Source organism: Culex pipiens, chromosome 1, assembly GCF_016801865.2.
Source record: "Culex pipiens pallens isolate TS chromosome 1, TS_CPP_V2, whole genome shotgun sequence".
Classification (NCBI taxonomy): domain Eukaryota; kingdom Metazoa; phylum Arthropoda; class Insecta; order Diptera; family Culicidae; genus Culex; species Culex pipiens.
The window spans coordinates 82,815,071-82,834,696 of record NC_068937.1 but is presented as its reverse complement, the minus strand read 5'-3'; the positions used below and the strand labels follow the sequence as shown (position 1 = coordinate 82,834,696).

At 40.9% G+C, this 19,626-nt stretch overlaps 2 protein-coding genes across 3 annotated transcripts in view; one reads left to right on the top strand and one right to left on the bottom strand.

Moving 5' to 3' along the window:
- The window catches only part of LOC120429289 (cadherin-related family member 1), a 91,734-nt gene that overhangs the window by 44,908 nt on the left and 27,200 nt on the right, over window positions 1–19,626 (bottom strand). The gene's annotated exons all lie outside the window — the stretch shown is intronic.
- On the top strand, window positions 6,331–16,689 carry LOC120429290 (uncharacterized). Its single transcript, XM_052705995.1, has 2 exons — window positions 6,331–6,744; window positions 16,441–16,689. The coding sequence occupies exons 1-2, from the start codon at window positions 6,331–6,333 to the stop codon at window positions 16,687–16,689; spliced, it is 663 nt and encodes a 220-aa protein (XP_052561955.1).

Here is a 19,626-nt window from a genome sequence, read left to right as displayed (position 1 = left end):
TGGTAGTTGAGCAACTTTGTCGAAAACAAAAATATTTTATACCTTGTATCTTAGAAAATAAATAGTTTTTTTTTGTTTTGCACAACTAAAATCAATCAAATTGTAATGACGTCTGAGACAATAACATAGAACCTTTTGGTACCAGCAACTTTCTAGAACATGTCAACTTTCTAAAACTTATCGTTTTTGAGATATATGCAATTCAATATTATTTTTCCCCATACAGAGCTGGCTCTGTTCGCTGCATACAGAGCTTAGCTGAGCAATTCTCTGAGATTTCGGTCATTCGATTTTTTTTGTATTTTTTAATCCGGCTGAAACTTTTTTGGTGCCTTCGGTATGCCCAAAGAAACCATTTTGCATCATTACTTTGCCCATATAATTTTCCATACAAATTTGGCAGCTGTCCATACAAAAATGATATGTGAAAATTCAAAAATCTGTATCTTTTGAAGGAATTTTTTGATCGATTTGGTGTCTTCGGCAAAGTTGTAAGTATGGATATGGACTACACTGAAAAAAATGATACAAGGTAAAAAAAATTTGGTGATTTTTAATTTAACTTTTTGTCACTTGATTTTCAAAAAAACACTATTTTTATTTTTTTTTATTTTTTGATATGTTTTAGAGGACATAAAATGTCAACTTTTCAGAAATTTCCAGAATGGGCATCTTTGACCGAGGTATGATTTTTTGAATCATACAGATTTTTTCAAAAAATCGAAATATCGGTCGCAAAAATTTTCCAACTTCATTTTTCGATGTAAAATCGAATTTGCAATCAAAAAGTACTTTAGTGAATTTTTGATAAAGTGCACCGTTTTCAAGTTATAACCATTTTTAGGTAACTTTTTTGAAAATGGTCGCAGTTTTTCATTTTTAAAAATTAGTGCCCATGTTTGCCCACCTTTGAAAAAAATATTTTTGAAATGCTGAGAAAATTTCTCTATATTTTGCTTTCTTGAACTTTGTTGATACGACCCATAGTTGCTGAGATATTGCCATTCAAAGGTTAAAAATCAGGAAAATTGATGTTTTCTAAGTCTCACCCAAACAACCCACCATTTTCTAATGTCGATATCTCAGCACCTATAGGTCCGATTTACAATGTTAAAACATGAAACATTCGTGAAATTTTCCGATCTTTTCGAAAAAAATATTTTCAAAAATTTTAAACCGAGGCTAACATTTCAAACGGGCCAAAAATTCAGTATTACGCCCATTTGAAATGTTAGTCTTGATTTGAAAATTTTTGAAAATATTTTTTTCGAAAAGATCGGAAAATTTCACGACTGTTTCATGTTTTAACATTGTAAATCGGACCTATAGTTGCTGAGATATCGACATTAGAAAATAATGGGTTGTTTGGGTGAGACTTAGAAATCATCAATTTTCCTGTTTTTTAACCTTTGCATGGCAATATCTCAGCAACTGAGGGTCGTATCAACAAAGTTCGAAAAAGCAAAATATAGAGAATTTTCTCAGCTTTTCAAAAATATTTTTTTCAAAGGTGGGCAAACATGGGCACTAATTTTTAAAAATGAAAAACTGCGACTATTTTCAAAAAAGTTACCTAAAAATGGTTATAACTTGAAAACGATGCACTTTATCAAAAATTCACTAAAATACTTTTTGATTGCAAATTCGATTTTACATCGAAAAATGAAGTTGAAAAATGTTTGCGATCAATATTTCGATTTTTTTTTTAAATCTGTATTGATTCAAAAAATCATAACTCGGACAAAGATTTTTTGCCCATTCTGGAAATTTCTGAAAAGTTGGATCGCAGCAATCCTTGGTCGCGGTTGGTTGACAAGAATTTGCGCTCCGCGTTTTTTTTGGTTTCTCCTCGTTTCGAATTTTTCATCGTGACGTTTTAAGGTTCGCGATTTTTAGACTTTCCGGTGGGACATTCCGTAAGAAGTTCTTTCGGTAGTGTAGTGGTTTTGAGTGGTACAAGAATTCAGACGGATTTTTGCAGGTTTTCATGTGATTTGGGTGTTGTGAAGAAGTGAAACTTTGATGAGAAATCTCGGTCACCGAACGGAGTTTTTTGAAGCCATTTGTTAAATTTTGGTCAGAAATTTCTGCCGATACAGGAGGTGGCCTTCAAGAGAAAAAATGGGTGGATTTTCCAAGTTTTTATTGTTGTAAAGTTGTGAAATTTGCTGAGAAAGGAGTTGAGTTGTGAGTGAAGGGGGCGGGAGTAGGCAACGTTTGCTGAGATTGGCGGCTCGATTTCTGAGCGGCTCAAAATGCAGGCGGCTCGAGAAGTCGCCGGATTCGTGACAAAATCGGAATGAAATCGCTGCCGGTTTGACGGATGATGCTGCTTTTCGGGTGAGAAACTTCCAATTGGAAATATGGAGCAGCCGTGACTGACTGGTTACGGTGTTCGCTTTGTAAGCGAATGATCCTGGGTTCGATTCCCATCTGCTCCAAACGAGAAAGATCAGGAAATATGAATTTTTGAAACTCTAAACATGAACGAAACATCAAAGTCGCTCGAACCGGGGTTCGATCCCCCGTCCTTTGGATTGGTAGAATTAGGAATACCACTACTACAAACTATATACGTGCTGGGTCTTTGTCCATTTGACAAGGACTCGGAAGTGCTAAATAACGTTTGAATCCGATTGATGCAAACGTTCTTTAGGGCGGGGCTTGTCGATTCAAGCTGAAGTACCTCGCGCACGGCTAGCCTGCGTAGAAATGGGTCACCGAAGCTCGGCAGAGCTAACACCTGCCAAATGCCTATGCGAGTTATTTGCATGTATAGGATTTAAAATCTAAAATACATGGAAACAACTCAATTTGTAAGAAGCGACCGCGTGGTCCCGTTTGGTTGGTTGCACACACACACACACACACACACACACACACACACACACACACACACACACACACACACACACACATTCTGGAAATTTCTGAAAAGTTGGCATTTTATGTCCTCTAAAACATATCAAAAAATAAAAATAGAGCTGAGAAACAAACCCACCGCCGTAAAGAACGGGAGTACGACGAGAGAGTCCCAAGCAACACACTTTGTCAGATAAACCTATTTCCTAACTGGTTGTATAACCGATAGGCCGTGTTACCCCAACTTGTTCTACAACTCCTGTGAACTGGAAAAAGCGCACTTTTTTTGTTGTATAACTTGTCAGAACAAGATGCAAGTTATCAGAGTAAGTTGTATAAATGTAATTGACAACACTGTGCTATCTAACAAGAGATTCAACGAAAAAAGGGGCGTGGTTTGCGGCTGTTCTGTCAAATCAAAGCGCACACTGAAAAGGAAAGTTAGATTGAAATCAACTGTCTAACCGTTGACCAACCTACATGTAAACAAACATTTCCTATTGGAATTTTTCGTTGAGGCCAATAAGAATAGAATATCTGTTTATGTTGAAAAGCTTGTTTCTGGCCGATTCGTTCAAAAATAATTAAAAAAAAATAATTTAAAATATCCGGCTCCGTGGCTTAATGGTTACGGCTTCTGCCTCACAAGCAGAAGGTTCAGGGATCAAATCCCGGTCGGTACCTTTGAAATTTGGAATCAGGAATTGGAACAAAAACGAAACTGAATCAGGTGGGATTCGAACTCACACCTCTGGATTGATGGTCTGGGACTCTAACCAGTCGGTCATCTGATGGTTATAAAACATGTTGTATTCTTCTCATATTAAATACGCTCTGATCCCTGATTTGCCTGAAGGGATTGGGAGTCTTAAGATAGATCAAGGATCCGTCTGGTGCTTGCTTCTATGTTAAGGCGGGGCCGGACAATGCCCAACGATCTCGGAATTGGGCCGCTAGGATCTCTGCCATTCTGAAATGGGTTGTTGGAAGCAGCGCGAGGGCTATCACCACCTAATACCCGGGACTGAGATAAGTTGTATCAGCGTTCGGCATATACAAAGTCTGATACAAATTATACTTTCCCATAATATCGCTACCGGTTAGCGGGTATTGGATTGGACCACACACATACACACACATTCGTTCAAAAATAATTTAAAATTGAATAAAAAAACGAACACTAGCGCCCTCTATCTGTGAACTGTTAATCTCTCTTCATTTGGACAGGATAACATAGCGAACTTTTAGATTTTCCTTTTTAGATGAACTTCCTATTCCCCAAGATTCGATCCGACGACTTCGACGACTTGTTGTTATCTCCACGGCAGGTCCAGGCGCCCTTCCGCATCGCTCCACGGGGCTTTATATAAATAAGCTGACCTAATCGTCAATAAGAAGGCTGCTGTCAGCTTTGTTATGCAGCAGTGAGCTAAAGAACTTGGCTCCAACAGTGACTGGAATCGAAATCGAAGTTTTATATGTTTGTTTCATGACAGTTTTTATAACTGTATTATATAACTTTGTTATAACAAATCGTTTCAACTGTCATTTCGATTACCGTACCACGGAGTAATATTGAAAATCGGAGTGAATTTAATTTGTTGTTTGTCATAAACTCCATAAGCTGATAATTTTTGTAGCTTTTACCGGCTATATGTTTACAAACTAATCGGTCAACAATTAAAATTATTGCAATCATCGATAAATAAACATTATTTAAACTCTAAATTCCTCACGTACAAATTTACACCACATAACAACACGCAATGTCAAGTTGAATATGTATGTTGTTTATCAGTTATAAAAAATGATCTCCGAAAACATTTATGTAACAAAGCTAGAAAATCTAAGGTTATTTATAGAATATAGGCCACGCCCATTTTCAGAAGATGTCGTCACATGACAATGTTAGATAAGCAGTAAAGTAAACAGTGCAATATTGTTTTTATTCAACAAACTGTTTTCGAGGATAACATTGCCGATGAGGGAAAGCATCTTGGCATATCAGCACTTTGACGTTTAATTACAGCTCAAAAAAAGCGTTTTCAACTGATATCAAGTGATAAATACCTCTATTGGAAGTGAGCAAGCAAGTTTTTATCAATAGTTTTCCAAATTAAGTTGTTTAAATAGTGAAAATCAGCAAATTGAATGGAGTTAGGAGCGAGTGCTTAACCTCTCAAACATGTGAGTATTTTTCCTATGTTGTGTGTTAAAGTTGGAAAAGAGTGAAGTTGACTGTGTTTTAACACTTGTGTGGCACAAAGCTAAATAGTTATATAAGTTACACAAGTAGTTACACAAACTGTTATTTAACTAATGTTGCGATTTTTGCTCGTATGTTATTCAAAAACAACTATCTAACTATTATTCAACAGTCGACAAGTTATGAGTGCTACTTGGGGTACTTGCCGAAGCTCAAGCACAGTACAACGCGAACGATAATCGGAGGTTTTATGCATCTGTCAACGGTGTAAGAAATAAAGCAACACCTTCTCCTGTTATGTGCAACTACAGGGAAGGTAACCTGTTGACAGATAAGACAGTGGTAGCGGCCAGATGGAAGGAGAACTTTCAACGGCTGTTGAACGGTGAGATGTGAAAGGGAGTCGTCGAGGACAGGATGAACGTTGAGGATGATGGAAAAGATGTGGACCTGCCTACGTTGGAGGACGTGGAAAGGAGCTCAAGAGCTCGCGGATGATCGAGATTCTGCACCAAATCGTCCAGCGAAATTGGTGCGAAGAACAGCTTCCGACCGACTGGTTAAACGGGCTCATCACCCCAATCTACAAGAAAGGGCAAATACTCGATTGGGCCAACTATCGAGGCATCACAATCCTCAACTCAGCGTACAAAGTACTATCCCGAATCCTGTGGAGCTATTCAGAACAAAATTCTGAAAATGATTCTGAAACTTCCTCCCTGGTTCAGCACCAGTGAACTTCATCAATTAGCCGAAGTTGACACTTTGGATGTTATGTCCAATAAGATAATTGATGCATTTCGACAAAAATCATTGCAGTCTTCAGCTGCATTGATCCGCTCTCTATATAGTTTATAAGTTAGTTTAAAGGTATCCCTTTTCCCTTTTGTACATGTAGGCCCTCCTACATTTGAAATCACTGAATAGCGAAAGCTACAATATTTCATGAATAAATGAAAGTTGCAAGTATTTAAAATTGAGATGAAAAGTCATCGATTGTGATTGGACACTCAATATTATTTTAACTGAATAAATGTACATGGAAGAGAAAATGTGAATAAATATAAATTGAAAAAAAAAGAATCCTGTAGAGCAGCGATTCTCAACCTTCTTCTAGGCTGGTACCCCCTACCATGTAAATCAAGTAGGCCCGGTACCCCCGTTGAGAATCGCTGCTGTAGAGCAAGCTGAGACCGTTGACCGAGACCTTTGTCGGCGAATACCAGTGCGGTTTTCGAGCGGGTCGGTCAACGACGGACTAGATGTTCACTCTGCGACAAATCCTTGACAAGTTCCGGGAGTACAACCTGCAAACACACCATTTATTCATCGACTTCAAGGCGTCGTACGATTCAGTCAAAAGAAAGGAACTTTGGAAAATTATGCTAGAACACGGCTTTCCGGCGAAGCTAATAAGACTGATTCGTGCAACGCTCGACGGAGCAATATCAAGCGTGCGAATAGCTAACGAGACATCTGAAGCTTTCGTTACGTTGGATGGATTGAAGCAGGGCGATGCTCTCTCGAACTTACTGTTCATCATAGCGTTGGAGGGTGCTGCTCGAAGGGCAGGCGTGCAAAGAAACGGAACACTCATCACTAAATCGCACATGCTGCTTGGATACGCTGACGACATCGACATCATTGGTATCGATCGTCGTTCAGCCCGAGCAGGGGTAAATAACACGGGAATACCAAATTTTGATATTACTTGGGCAAATAACAGGGACCAAAATGTGCCCTTGGTTGCCCAGTAATAGATGGTAAAATACCATGAAATCATACCAAAGTAAAAAAAAAAAAAAAAAGCAAAAAGTAAGTTTGATCCAAGAGAACAAAAATTACGAAATTCCGTACATTTTTGGCAGATTGCTCAAACGAAACCATAACAACGTTTTTGCCTAGGTATTTAAAAACGTGGGTTTTATAGAAAACCTAGATGTCTGGGTATCAAAAGATCGGAAATTTTATGCCCTTTTCGATGCCACATAGGTTAACTTGTGAATTGTGGACCGGTTCGGATGCCGGCGGATTTTCCGACGACGTAATTCCGGGTTGGTACGAAATTCCAACGAAAAATCTATTCTAGCGATACAAAGACCTCCAAAACGGTGTTATACCCACTCCAGAATGTTTATTTAGCAATTCTATGGTAATATATTGACATTTAGCTAAATTGAAAGTTTGCAAAATTAAGTTTAGATAAGTTTTATATAGAATTTCCAGAGTTATATAAACTTTTATACTAAGTAATTAGTAAACTTTATATTCAATCCAAATTTTTTTTTAATCAGTCAAGGATGCCTATTTGGAGTTGGGAGACTGGATTTATGGTGATTTGTCATCAAACAACTTTATTTATGTTAATTTTTCGAAAGGTGTACAAACTTTTTTTGCACCTTTTTTATTTTTGTTATAGTATTTGTTATATAACTTTTTATAGAAAACATCTTTTCATGAGCTTTTTGCAGGAAAATGTTTAGCATGAGTTTCTGAACAAAACGTAGTACTAGGTTTAAGTCAACATTAAATTGTTTACATGTTTCATCACAAAATGTGCATAGTGCCCGAGGGGTGTAAATACTTTTTTTACATACTGTATAAATGTTTTTCTTATCAATTTCAAATGTATCAGCATACTTTTAAGAATGTTAAACATCATTTAAAATAGATTTTTTTATGAATCACCCTTATTTTATAATATTTTTATTTAAAATACCTTTACAATACCAATGTATGGTATTCCCTAATTTATAAAGATCATCAAATGACTTTTTTAGACCAAAATAAAATAGTTGGCTTTAATTTGGAGTAGATTTGCGTTTTTAAGTATGTAAGTAAGTAACAGTATGTCAAAATTCGATATTTTTCTAACATTTGCTCAATAATAAAACAATACCAAAATTTGGTATAATACCAGAGATTGGTATTAACTTACACTTTAGACATTTTTTCAAGGGCTCGCGAAAACCAACATTTGGTATTGATACCATTGAATGGTATTATTTTGCATTTCCCTTGTTATTTACCCATGCTCGGGAAGGCTGAATCAATATCAGCTTTGGTTTCTAAAACAAAATCATGATTTAAATTATTCTCAATATGATGCTGATACCTGTCCCAATTAGCTTTGTGGTAATTAAACACAGAACTATTGGGTCTCGTAACTGCTTCATGAGAAAGTGAAAAAGTTACTGGAAGGTGATCAGAATCAAAATCAGCATGAAAACTACAATACTGACTTTGATTTGTCAAAACCAAATCAATTGTTGATGGATTTCTAACAGAAGAAAAGCATGTTGGCCCATTCGGGTATAAATCCGAGAAAAGACCAGAAGTGCAATCTCTGAATAGAATTTTACCATTGGAATTTACTTTTGAATTATTCCAAGATTGGTGTTTGGCATTAAAATCACCGATGATCAAAAATCGAGTTCTATGCCGAGTAAGTTTATTCAAATCCCCTTTGAAATAATTTTTATTTTCCCCAGTGCATTGGAAAGGCAAATATGTAGCTGCAATCATAATTTTCCCAAAAGAAGTTTCAAGTTCAATGCCCAAACTTTCAATAACTTTTAACTTAAAGTCACGTAACGTGCTATAAGTCATACTACGGTGGATAACTATTGCAACTCCACCGCCATTTCGATTCATTTTGTTATTGGTTATAACTTTATAATCTGGATCACTTTTCAAATAAGTGCCAGTTTTTAAAAATGTTTCGGTTATAACAGCAACATGCACGTTATGAACACGTAAAAAGTTGAAAAATTCATTTCCTTTCGCTTTTAAAGAGCGAGCATTAAAATTCATAATATTGATGGAATTACTTAGATCCATGATTAAACTTCAGGGTAAGAACAACATCATTCGCAAATTTTAATCCAATCTGGATAGCTTCCATCATGGATGTAGCATTACTCATTGTTTGAATCAAACCAAACAGTGAGTTTTGCAAAAAAGTCATTTTTTCAAACGTAACATCGCCGAGATCAGAAGATCCCAAAGCGTTGCCAGCAGAAACATGTTCAAATGAGATTTGAGGTACCTGCTCAATTTCAGGAAGATTGGTAGAGGATTTAAAATTCGTGGATGAACCCGAATGGTTACGCTGTTCGCTTTGTAAGCGGATGATTCTGGGTTCGATTCCCATCTGCTCGAACCTTCCATCGGATGAGGAAGTAAAATGTCGGTTCCGGCCTTGGTTGTTAGGCCGTTAAGTCATTCCAGGTGTAGGAGTCGTCTCCATGCCATAAGTACAAACAACACACCAAACCAAGCCTACTCCGGTGGAATCGCTGGCGGCGGTTGGACTCACAATCCAAAGGTCGTCAGTTCAAACACTGGGGTGGAAGGTTCCTTGGAGTAGAAAAAGGTTTGGGTGCTCTCTTCATTCAAGCCTTCGGACTCCTGGGTTCGAGCAGAAACTTGCAATAGAGACCACAAAAAACCCGGGGGTCGTTAATGTGGATGGTTTGATTTTTTGATTTTTGGATGAACCCGAACCCGAAACGACGTTGGCATACCATTAGTGTTACCTAACTTTTCCACGGTAGGGGTATTTCTAGCATTGTTCGAGTGAGACAGCACGAACGTTTGATTTAAAGATGCAGGTACAACCTGATTTTGAGAAAATTTCGGTTTGGATTTCGTCTGATGCTTAGCACGAGAATCCAAAACCTTTTTTCTGATGGGGCAATCCCAGAAATTTGATTTGTGATTTCCACCACAATTTGCACATTTCAATTGGGTGACTTCTTTCACGGGACAATTGTCCTTGTCGTGAGAAGAATCCCCGCAAACCATGCATTTTGGAACCATGGCGCAATGATCAGTACCGTGACCAAACGCCTGGCAACGCCGGTACTGGGTCAGATTCTGGCCATTACCGCCATGTTTCTTTAAATGCTCCCACTTTACCCGTACATGGAACAAAAACTGAACTTTGTCCAAAAGTTTCAAATTGTTGATTTCATTTCTGTTGAAATGAATCAGATAAAATTGTGAAGTCAAACCAAAGCGAGAAATATTCCCGTTTGTTTTTTTCTTCATTGGTATTACTTGGGATGGGGCAAAGCCAAGCAACACCTTAAGTTCGTTTTTGATCTCATCCACCGACAAGTCATTGGAGAGACCTTTCAGGACCGCCTTGAATGGACGAGCATTCTTGGTCTCATACGTGTAGAAATTGTGTTTGTGGTTTTTCAAATAACCAACAAAAGTTTGGTGATCTTGTAAAGATTCCGTCAACAAGCGACATTCTCCTCTTCGACCAAGCTGGAACAAAACCTTCAAATTGCAAGCTGGCCAAATCGGAGACGGAAGTCACTACAATTGGCGGAGCCTTTACTCGTTTCTCGACGGCAGAAGGCTCAGTACGAGGAGAAGGATTTTTTTCTGTTTGAGTATTAAGACACGGAATCCTGATTACAAGGACTATTGTATCGTGTTACCCATTTTTACTGTTATTAAGCATTTCCAGATCTATAACACAGTCCCTATTGAGAGGGAAAGTGCTTTTCCATCCAGATGCTGTAAACTCCATTCCTTGTGCCTTGTGCGCTATGTATCGCTAGAACCGCGGTGACATTTTTTTCGTGTCATTTTTCAAGCTCTTCCCAGCAGCTATTATTTGCCGCGCGGGGTCTTGTAAAGACAATTGTCTTTTTGCGGTGCTATTTTTGCGGTGTTCCCTTTGCTCTGATCTGGACAATGCGACTAGACTGCATTGCAATTCCGATCGGCTGGGCATTATTTACATGCGAAGATACGAGGAAAGTATTTTGGGAAGAGGCGCAAAGGAATGTCCCAAGATTGATCACATGCTAGAAGAGCACGTGAAGCAACCGTTTTATACTCATACGGTTGCTGCTACCTCTGAACTTAAACCTGCCACCCTGAGAAGAACCCATGACTTTCCGCTTATGAGGCGAAACCCGTAACCATTCGGCCACAGGAGGTTGGCGAGGAGAAGGATCCTTGTCCACAGTTTCGGATAAAACACCGAAACCGTTTGCCAATGGAATTGGAGGATTGACCTCACTTTCAGAATCAGATCTCGGATGAGGCTGTTTTCTTTTTCTGTTTCCGTTAGCCGGTTTAGCATTCAAACGCTTCACCGACGTAACGACCAAATCTTCAGAAGATTTGCGTTTACCTTTGTTTTGACGCATTTTGCAAGCAAAGTTCTCTTAAAAAGATGGCTTCGTTTGTAAAATACAACAAAATTTCAGGTGGGGTTCGTCTTGAAAAGACTGTTTAGAATTTTGGAAAATAACTCAGGTAGTCTTTAAAAAGACTGTGAATTTTGTTTGAAATAACTCTGAGCTTAGGTAGTAAAAAAAATACCGCAGCTCTAGTGTCCGTTCACCACGAAGGTTCGCAAGACACTGTCTTTCTCATCAATATATACAGCTATTCCACGTCTAACAGGAAGTCTCCAAATCAAAAGTGCTCCGATTTGGCTCATATTTGGAGTGGGGGTTCTTGGGGCCAAATAATTAGACCTGTATTTTTTGTTTGGCAATTAGGGTGGTTTTATCCGAAATAGGGTGGTCAATAAAATTGCGTTTTTCGTCGATTTTCGCAAAAACCACATTTTTCAAAAAATCATATCTGCGGAACGGCTGAACCAATTTTGTAGCGCCACAATTTAAAAGAAAGGTTATTAGTTGGGCTTTTTATGGAAAAATATGTTGAGGTCCAAAAAAAACTAGCTGAATATTTGAAAAGGTCCTATGAAAATTTCATTTTCCGATTTCAAGGTCTCGGGACCAACGAGCCCATGTCTGAAAATATTTTTTTCTGATTCCTTGTAATATTTTACACAACATATCAAAAAATTACGAATATCCATTTATCAACATGTTTCGGAGATATGATTTTTTAACATAAAAACTGGGGTTTTCGACGAGCCGCGCGCAAAAACGGCAAAATGACGAAAACGGGTAAAAATTAACTTTTTTCACTAAAACTGCGATAAATTGAAAACTTCAGCGATGACCTATACATGTCTGGGTACCAAAATTTTTGTAATTGAAAGACGCATGTATAGGTTATAGCTGAAATTTTCGAGTTATCGCAGTTTTAGTGAAAAAAGTTGGTTTTTACCCGTTTTTGTCGTTTTTTCGCGCGGCGCATCGAAAAACCCAGTTTTTATGTTAAAAAAATCATATCTTCGAAACGTGTTGTAGCCTTGATTACTTCAAGGGTCTTAGAATTTTGGACCATAGGCTGTCATCCGAAGTAGATCGGTGTCCTCAAGCCTGGCTTGGGAGCGATCACTAAACTGTACAGTTCTGGTTTGTGTGAGCTAAGTCTCGGTAGCTCGTAGGTGGTTCTCCACCCCGAGACTAGGTAGCGCAGCCCTGATAAGGCTGCCTACCGAAAAAAAAGGATCGCGAATGGCAAGAAGGCTAGAAATCCGGAACAAACGGCAGAAGCCCATAGAAAAGCAGACCACCGATTGGCGACTCGGCTCTTGGAACTGCAGGTCTTTAAATTTCTTGGGTTTCGAATTCGCCTTAGCGAAGGAGTTGCAACCTCGCAACTTCGATGTTCCCGAGCAGGGGTAAATAACACGGGAATACCAAATTTTGGTATTACTTGGGCAAATAACAGCGACCAAAATGTGCCCTTGGTTGCCCAGTAATAGATGGTAAAATACCATGAAATCATACCAAAGTCTTGTATGTGGAAGGGCACAACACTAACAAACCGTGTTATTCCAAGGGTAAAATAATACCTCAAAATAAAACCATTTCAATACCAAGTTGAGGTCTTCTGGATTTTTGAACATTGCTTGAATACCAAAACTTGGTATTGCCATGGTTTAATTTTAGGTATTCCCGCGCCCTTGGAAAATCATATTTTGGTATTCCTGTGGTCTTCCACATACATGATTTTGGTATGATTTCATGGTATTTTACCATCTATTACTGGGCAACCAAGAGCACATTTTGGTCGTTGATATTTGCACAAGTAATACCAAAATTTGGTATTTTCATACCATTTTTAGTGCAGCAGTTGCAGTTAGTGAAAAAACGGAAATGATCCATATGCAATCGCCAAATCTACTCACCTGATGATTCCATGTTGTTCTTAGTGATATTCTTCACCACATCGAATGCATTTGTCATTGACGGCCTGTGCTTGAAGTTCTTGAAGATTCTGAAAAATAACAAGATTGAAAAATAAGTGTTATTAAAATGAAACTGGATTGAAATTCACCAAATTTCAATATTTTTGTTTTATTTTGGTTATTTGTATTTGGTTATCCCGACTTAGAGAAATTTCAACGTTTAAAAAAAATTAAAATCAGCTTTAACATTTTTGGGTTTCAAGTCATTTTAGCACAAAATTAATTATCTCGTCAAAATAAGCATAAGCATAAGCATAAGCATAGGTGCCCACCCGCAGTTGCTACTCCGTTATTGACCAGGACCTCCAGAAGTTACATCCACGAGCCGTGGAAGATGAGTGGGTGCTATCTTTCCTCGCTTCGCAACTTCTCAAAGGCCCCTATCATGCTGATCAATACCGGCGCCGGCCACGACCAGTGGTAGAGTCACGGGGAAGTGGATGGGAATGTTAGTCCGATACTTGAGTGATAGAGACCGCCCAATCGACTGCTTCTCCGACAAAGTATCACATGAGTTTTGAGGGGGTTAGTAGATGGGTATGAGGTCAGGATTCACGAGTGGCAGTGATGTGACCATGAGCACTTTGTTTATCGGTTGAAAAATTTAAATCTTAGGCAGCCGGCTGCAGAAAGATAAATTATTGATTAGTTAGAAAGTTTTTTAAATTGAACGCGTGCCAACCGAGCAGTAGTGCTATGGGCTGGACTTATCAGTATATATTTACTAATTGTACAATTTAGATAACGCGTGCAAATTTCAAAATTAGTAAATAAAAAACGCTTTACTCTTCATAAAATCGATAGTTTGATGAGTTAATACCAGAACTGCCAGTTGGAATAAATTATTACGATCCACGATTATCAACAAAAAGAAAACAGGACACTACGTAACCGATTCTAATGAAATTAAAACAATAACTTAAACGAACTAAACCGGCGGCGTGCCTTCCAATCAACGATGATAAAAGAAGGACTTATGAAAAAAAAAAATATCAAATGAAAGGCTCGAAAAACACGTTGCAGAGTAACCGCGAGGTCTCGCTACTCACAATCGAATAAATAAAATATGCAAAAACGCGCGCTAATGTTCTATCCTATATGTCAGCGCGAAAAAAAAAGCAAACCAAAAAAGAACATTTCAATCGCGCGATTCTTTTTCAACTGACGACGATTCTTTTTTCGCTCCACTTTGTGTGCTTCTGCGGCGCACACACACACCGATGAAACCTCTCGAACATTCGGAACTCTTCCTCTTTCCGCAGTCGTTCCAATTCCCCCTAAAAACGCGCCCGAAACGAAGCAAACCAAAAAAGAACTTTTCAATCGCGCGATTCTTTTTCAACTGACGACGATTCTTTTTTCGCTCCACTTTGTGTGCTTCTGCGGCGCACACACACACCGATGAAACCTCTCGAACATTCGGAACTCTTCCTCTTTCCGCAGTCGTTCCAATTCCCCCCAAAAACGCCCCCCTTTTTTCGCTCCACTTTGTGTGCTTCTGCGGCGCACACACACACCGATGAAAGCTCTCGGACATTCGGAACTCTTCCTCTTTCCGCAGTCGTTCCAATTCCCCCTAAAAACGCGCCCGAAACGAAGCAAACCAAAAAAGAACTTTTCAATCGCGCGATTCTTTTTCAACTGACGACGATTCTTTTTTCGCTCCACTTTGTGTGCTTCTGCGGCGCACACACACACCGATGAAACCTCTCGAACATTCGGAACTCTTCCTCTTTCCGCAGTCGTTCCAATTCCCCCTAAAAACGCGCCCGAAACGAAGCAAACCAAAAAAGAACTTTTCAATCGCGCGATTCTTTTTCAACTGACGACGATTCTTTTTTCGCTCCACTTTGTGTGCTTCTGCGGCGCACACACACACCGATGAAACCTCTCGAACATTCGGAACTCTTCCTCTTTCCGCAGTCGTTCCAATTCCCCCCAAAAACGCCCCCCTTTTTTCGCTCCACTTTGTGTGCTTCTGCGGCGCACACACACACCGATGAAAGCTCTCGGACATTCGGAACTCTTCCTCTTTCCGCAGTCGTTCCAATTCCCCCTAAAAACGCGCCCGAAACGAAGCAAACCAAAAAAGAACTTTTCAATCGCGCGATTCTTTTTCAACTGACGACGATTCTTTTTTCGCTCCACTTTGTGTGCTTCTGCGGCGCACACACACACCGATGAAACCTCTCGAACATTCGGAACTCTTCCTCTTTCCGCAGTCGTTCCAATTCCCCCTAAAAACGCGCCCGAAACGAAGCAAACCAAAAAAGAACTTTTCAATCGCGCGATTCTTTTTCAACTGACGACGATTCTTTTTTCGCTCCACTTTGTGTGCCTCTGCGGCGCACAAACACACATACCGATGAAACCTCTCGAACATTCGGAACTCTTCCTCTTTCCGCAGTCGTTCCAATTTCCCCCCAAAATCGCGCCCGAAACAAAGCAAACCAAAAAGAACTTTTCAATCGCGCGATTCTTTTTCAACTCCAAAATTAATTATCTCGTCAAAATTTATAAAAAATTTCCCATAGTTTCAGAGGAATTTGATGAAACCTTTCAATACCAAAATAATACCAAAATGTGCCATCCTGACATAGAAAATTTTCCACAATTTCAAGTCATTTCTGTAGGGGGTATATCAAAAATGTTTAAAATCAAGTTTGAAATTTCCGGTTTTCAATGAAAGCATTCGCTTTGAGAAGCGCAAATTAATTATTTTGTCAAAATTGGTCAAAATTTTCCCATAGTTTCAGAGGAATTTGATAAAACACTTCAATACCAAAATAATACCAAAATGTGCCATCCTGACTTAGAAAATTTTCCACAATTTCAAGTCATTTCTGTAGCGGGTATATCAAAAATGTTTAAAATCAATTTTGAAATTTCCGGATTTTAATGAAAGCATTCGCTTTGAGACATCATTTTAGCGCAAAATTAATTATTCTGTCAAAATTGGTCAAAATTTTCCCATAGTTTCAGAGGAATTTGATAAAATACTGTAATACCAAAAGAATACCAAAATGTGGTGTTCGACCATTGACAAATTCTGCAATTTTGCAATATCAAAACAATACCTTAAATTGGTATGATACCACATTTTGCTCTTGCATAATCCTTAAGACAAATTTTAAAGGGTCCAGGAATACCAAAATTTGGTATTGATACCAGAGAAAGGTATTATTACGCATTTCCCTTGTTATTTACCCATGCTCGGGTTGTGGCACTGCAGGAGGTGTGCTTGAAGGAGGAGCAGGTGCTCGACTGGCCAGGTCGGCAGACCAATTCCCGTTTTTATCTGAGCGGCGGCAAGGACAAGAAGCTGGGTACCGGCTTTATCGTGCGGGGCAAGATGCAGGATCGCGTGTTCGGCTTCACGGCGATCAGCGAGCGGATGTGTAAGTTGAGGATAAGAGGCCGTTTCTTCAACTACAGCATCATCAACGTGCACTGCCCCCACGAAGAAAAGACCGATGATTAGAAGGAAGCATTCTACGCGACGCTGGAGGAGGTGTACGACGGCTGTCCGCGGCAGGATGTAAAGATCATCATTGGGGACATGAACGCTCGGTTCGGAAGGGAGGAAATGTTTCGACCGACAATAGGCCCAGAAAGTCTACATGCGGTCACGAACGACAACGGCCAACGCTGCATCGACTTCGCAGCCTCCCGTGAAATGGTGGTCAGGAGCACCTACTTTCCTCGCAAGGACATCCACAAAGCCACCTGGACATAACCTGACCAACGGACGAAAACGCAAATCGACCACGTCCTGATCGACGGCCGATTCTTCTCGGATGTAACGCACGTGCGCACCTTTCGCGGTGCGAATATTGACTCGGACCACTACCTAGTTGGAGTTGACATGCGCTCAAAGCTGTCGACGGTGTACAACCAACGCCGAAGCCGGCGGGCCCCTCCGTTCAACACCGCGTATCTGCAGAACGGGGAAGTGGCCCACAGTTACGCGCAGCAGCTGGAAGCGAATCTGCCAGGTGAGGAGGAACTTGGCGCAGCCTCGCTCGAGGGTGGTTGGAGCCGCATACGCTCAGCCATCGGCAGTGCAGCGGAAGCCACACTGGGTAGTGCGATCCGAGTCAGTCGAAACGATTGGTACGACGACGAGTGCCAACAGATTACCGCCGAGAAGAAAGCAGCTTACGACAAGCAGCTGCACAAGGCGACGAGAGGGAACGTGGAACGATACCGGCAGGCTCGGAATCGGCAAGTCGCGGTTTTCAAGCTCAAGAAGCGCCAGCAGGAAGACCGGGATTGCGCAGAAATGGAGCAGCTGTTCCGAGCTAACGAAACGCGGAAGTTTTACGAGAAGGTGAACCGGTCCCGCAAAGGCTTCGTGCCGCGAGCCGACGTTTGCAGGGACAACGGTGGAAACCTGATCGTAAACAAGAGCGAGGTGTTGGACAGGTGGAAGCAGTACTTCAACGAGCACCTCAACGGCGATGAAGCGGACGGAGACGGCGATGGAGTCAACCTTGGAGCGCCCGCAGCTGATGAACAGTTCCCAGCACCTGATCTGGAGACGGTGAAGAGGGAGATTAGGAAGCTGAAGAACAACAGAGCTGCCGGCAAGGATCGGTTACCCGGTGAGCTCTTCAAATATGGAGGAGAGAAACTAGCGAGGGCGCTTCACTGCGTGATTTCCAAGATCTGGGAGGAGGAGAAGCTACCGGAGGAATGGTTGGATGGTGTCGTGTGCCCCATCTACAAAAAGGGCGATAAGCTGGACTGCGGCAACTACCGCGGCATTACGCTTATCAACGCGGCCTACAAAATCCTCTTCCAGATCCTCTGCCGTCAGCTGTCACCCCACGCAAGGAGGTTCGTGGGGCCCTACCAAGCGGGCTTCACTGGCGCGCGCGCCACCACGGACCAAATATTTTGTCTCCGACAGATTGTAACCTGCCTGCTGCAGTTTACCATCGCAACAGTAGAAGTCTGCGAATAACAAGAAGAGTGCCCTAAGCCATCCCGATCAGGGCAAAATTTGATCTTTTGTCTGCTAGAATTTTTATAAAACCACTACACTTACAACACAAACAAGAAGCCAAGAACCATCATCATCATCATCGATCGCGGCTTCCCATCGATCGATGCTGATTGCGCGTTGACTCTCGTGAGCGCGTAATCTCCCAGCGAACTGCACGCACATTTGGAACACATGCACATGATATTGGGCAATTTAAAAATCGAAGGCCGATCATTGATTGATTATCCTAGCACAAAACACAACAAGCACATCCACCGATTATGTTTATGCTCATCACCACATCAACATACCGGACCAACATCAACCATGCCAGCATTAAACTAATTTCCCGAGGGGAAAATCAAGTCGAGCAGCCACCCTGGCGACGCCCCGGTACTCACTCTCCAATCTCTTATCGGCCAACGTCAACCAGAGCCGTGAGTGATAAGACGAGGCGCGATCGGTCAACCAATATAGCCGATCGTCGCCCGCAGATCATAATCAGTCACTGGTTTAGCGTAAAGGAGACCGCGTCGATCGTCAACCCGTCAACTTTTCCGCCGGACGATCGACCTCAGGAAGAAGTTTTGTTCGAGGATTTTTGTGGTGAAAACCGTCTCACCAGTGTAATTTTTGCGGATTTTGTGGTGTTAGCATAATTGTAATTTTGATTGTTTCGCCTAGGAGGAAGAACAAGGCGTGGAATAATAACCGCACTGGAGTGCGAGGTGCCGCGACACCGTAAATTGGTCGTGGTGGAGAGGTAGAGTGGCGACCCTCCCTCGTGTGCTTAATTGGTGTTAATTTGAGTCTTTTTTGTACTTTTTGTGTGCTAGTGAGGTGGCGTCTACGTTCAGCATGGATAGCATGGCCATGCTGGAGTAGTTAGGAGTACTTGAGATCGGTAAGGAGAAGATCTAACCGCCATTCTAAAATAAGTCCCAAAAAATGTGCTTCGTCCCTGAAATGTGTGCTAATTTCTATTGTCTGCCATTGTGCAGGCCTTCATTTCCTGTTTCGCAAGCTGAATTCCATCATGGCTGGAGCCGTAGTGTGGAGCGGTGCGCTGCTGTGCATTCCTGCCGACTGGACGGCGGGGCTAATGCACCGGATGGCCGGTGACCAAGCTGGGTTCTGCCCGGGCAGCAACGTTGTTCCGGATCGTCGAGGGATACACGGGGGTCACACACAGGTTTACACCCGCAACTCTAGTTTTAAGGACGCCAACTAGGTTTAATTCGTCAATATAGATGTAAGTACGCTAAAATCCCCTTTTTTATTTCTGTGTAGGTTGAATTTATCCTTGTCTTGGGAGGGCTGGTTGATTATCTGGGATTCTGTTGGAATTCGACCCATTTTTATTGTTTGCTGTGTTCTTTTGCATCTGTGCAGGAAATAGTACTCCTGCTATTCAATAGTCCTCCATCTTGT